Raw genomic sequence first — 1,637 nt, forward strand, 5'->3', positions numbered from 1 at the left:
GGCTGGGCGCCGCTGGACCAGGCCTGCCCCTCGTGCACTCCAGCAGCTTTCCAGTAACATCATTTTCCAGTCCCAGAAGAATATTCACATGGTGTAATGTCGAGACACTTCTCTTGCTCTCCTAGACCCTCTACTCTTTTCCTGGTCCACATTTATGTGCCTTGGCGTTTACATAACCCAGAAAACCGGCCAGCCTTGCCTCAGATGTCCCTGCTGCCTCAGAGAGTGATGTCTGTCCACGCTGCCACCATTCCCTGCAGAAGTTGTCCAGAGGCTCCAGTGGGTACCTGCTGCCCTGCAGGACACATGGCCAGGCTAGCAGGCACCTTCCCAGCACCTTCCTCTCTGAAGGACTTGAGATGTTCATAGCACACCTAACAGGCTCCAGAGGAATGGAGCCTGGAGGAGGATGCTCAAGTGGAAATGCTGAATCTGAATGAAGGCTATTCCCAGTGGGATGTATTCAGTTATGAGGGAAAGAAGAAAGCTGGAGGGGACTAGGGACAGGAGTGGGGCCATTCAGCGAGGGGTGGTGATGCCCAGCAGCTGGGCAGGGACTCGGGCAGCCAGCAGGCAGGCCAGCACAATGCCGACGAGCTGCAGCAGCGCCAGCCCCAGGGCAGCGGTGGCGACACAGAACATGTTGCTGCCGACGAAGGCGGACACCCTGCCGAAGCAGCCGTCGCGGTGCAGCCAGCGCACGTCGGGCGGGCCGCGCTGGCAGCCGCGGCGGGCCCGGCAGCAGCTGAGGGGCACCGAGCCGTTCTGCTGCAGCGCCCAGGGCGAGCGCAGCCAGTCGCGGTAGCTCTCCACACCGCAGCAGGACAAGGCTCGCTGCAGCGCGTCCAGGGCGTCCGCCACGCCGTCGTCCTCCCCGTAGGCCAGCAGCGCCCGGCGCAGCCCCTCCTGGAAGCCCTGCGCCAGGGTCTGGCGGTACAGGAGCGCCGAGAGCCCGGCCGCCAGCCCGGCCGCCAGCACGGCGGCCAGGAAGGCGCTGTAGGCGCGCAGGAGTCCCCGGTGCTCCGTAGCGGCGCCGAAGCATCCCAGGAAGCCCCAGATGATGACAGCGACGCCGGTAGCCAAGAGGATGGCGGGGGCGCTGGGGTAGCCGCTGGCCGACAGCGCCAAGTAACTTCCCAGAGACACCTTGGCCCAGAGGCCGATGATGAGCATGGTCAGCCCCGCTGCCCAGAAGACGAAGCTGAAGGCCATGAGGGACAGCTTGAGCAGGGTCATGGTGCCCTCTGGCCCCGGTGTCGTGGGGAGTGCGGTGGCGGTCACGGTGAGGGCCTCCCGCGGCCGCCGGGGGCTGCGCAGCACGGGCGCCTCGGCGCTGTCCGAGGTGCGGCCCCGCCGGCTCCCCGAGCAGCCGTCGGTCGGTGCGGCCCGGTGCCAGTGCCTCCGCTCCTCCGCCCCGTCCCCTTTTGAGGGCGCGGCCCGGTGCCAGTGCCTCCGCTCCTCCGCCCCGTCCCCTTTTGAGGGCGCGGCCCGGTGCCAGTGCCGCTGCTCCTCCGCCCCGTCCCCTTTTGAGGGCGCGGGCCGGTGCCAGTGCCGCCGCTCCTCCGCCCCGTCCCCTTTTGAGGGCGCGGCCCGGGGCGGGCCGGGCCGCTCGGCCGCGCTGCAGGGCTCGGCGGGGC

General features: G+C 68.1%; 1 protein-coding gene across 1 annotated transcript; it reads right to left on the reverse strand.

The window, feature by feature from the left end:
- Positions 1 to 519: 519 nt before the first annotated feature.
- Positions 520 to 1,236, reverse strand: LOC118698406 (tetraspanin-7-like). The gene has a single exon (XM_036401658.1). It carries the CDS (start codon positions 1,234 to 1,236, stop codon positions 520 to 522), a length of 717 nt encoding a protein of 238 aa, XP_036257551.1.
- Positions 1,237 to 1,637: the final 401 nt, after the last annotated feature.

This window comes from Molothrus ater, chromosome 5 (genome assembly GCF_012460135.2).
Source record: "Molothrus ater isolate BHLD 08-10-18 breed brown headed cowbird chromosome 5, BPBGC_Mater_1.1, whole genome shotgun sequence".
Lineage (NCBI taxonomy): Eukaryota > Metazoa > Chordata > Aves > Passeriformes > Icteridae > Molothrus > Molothrus ater.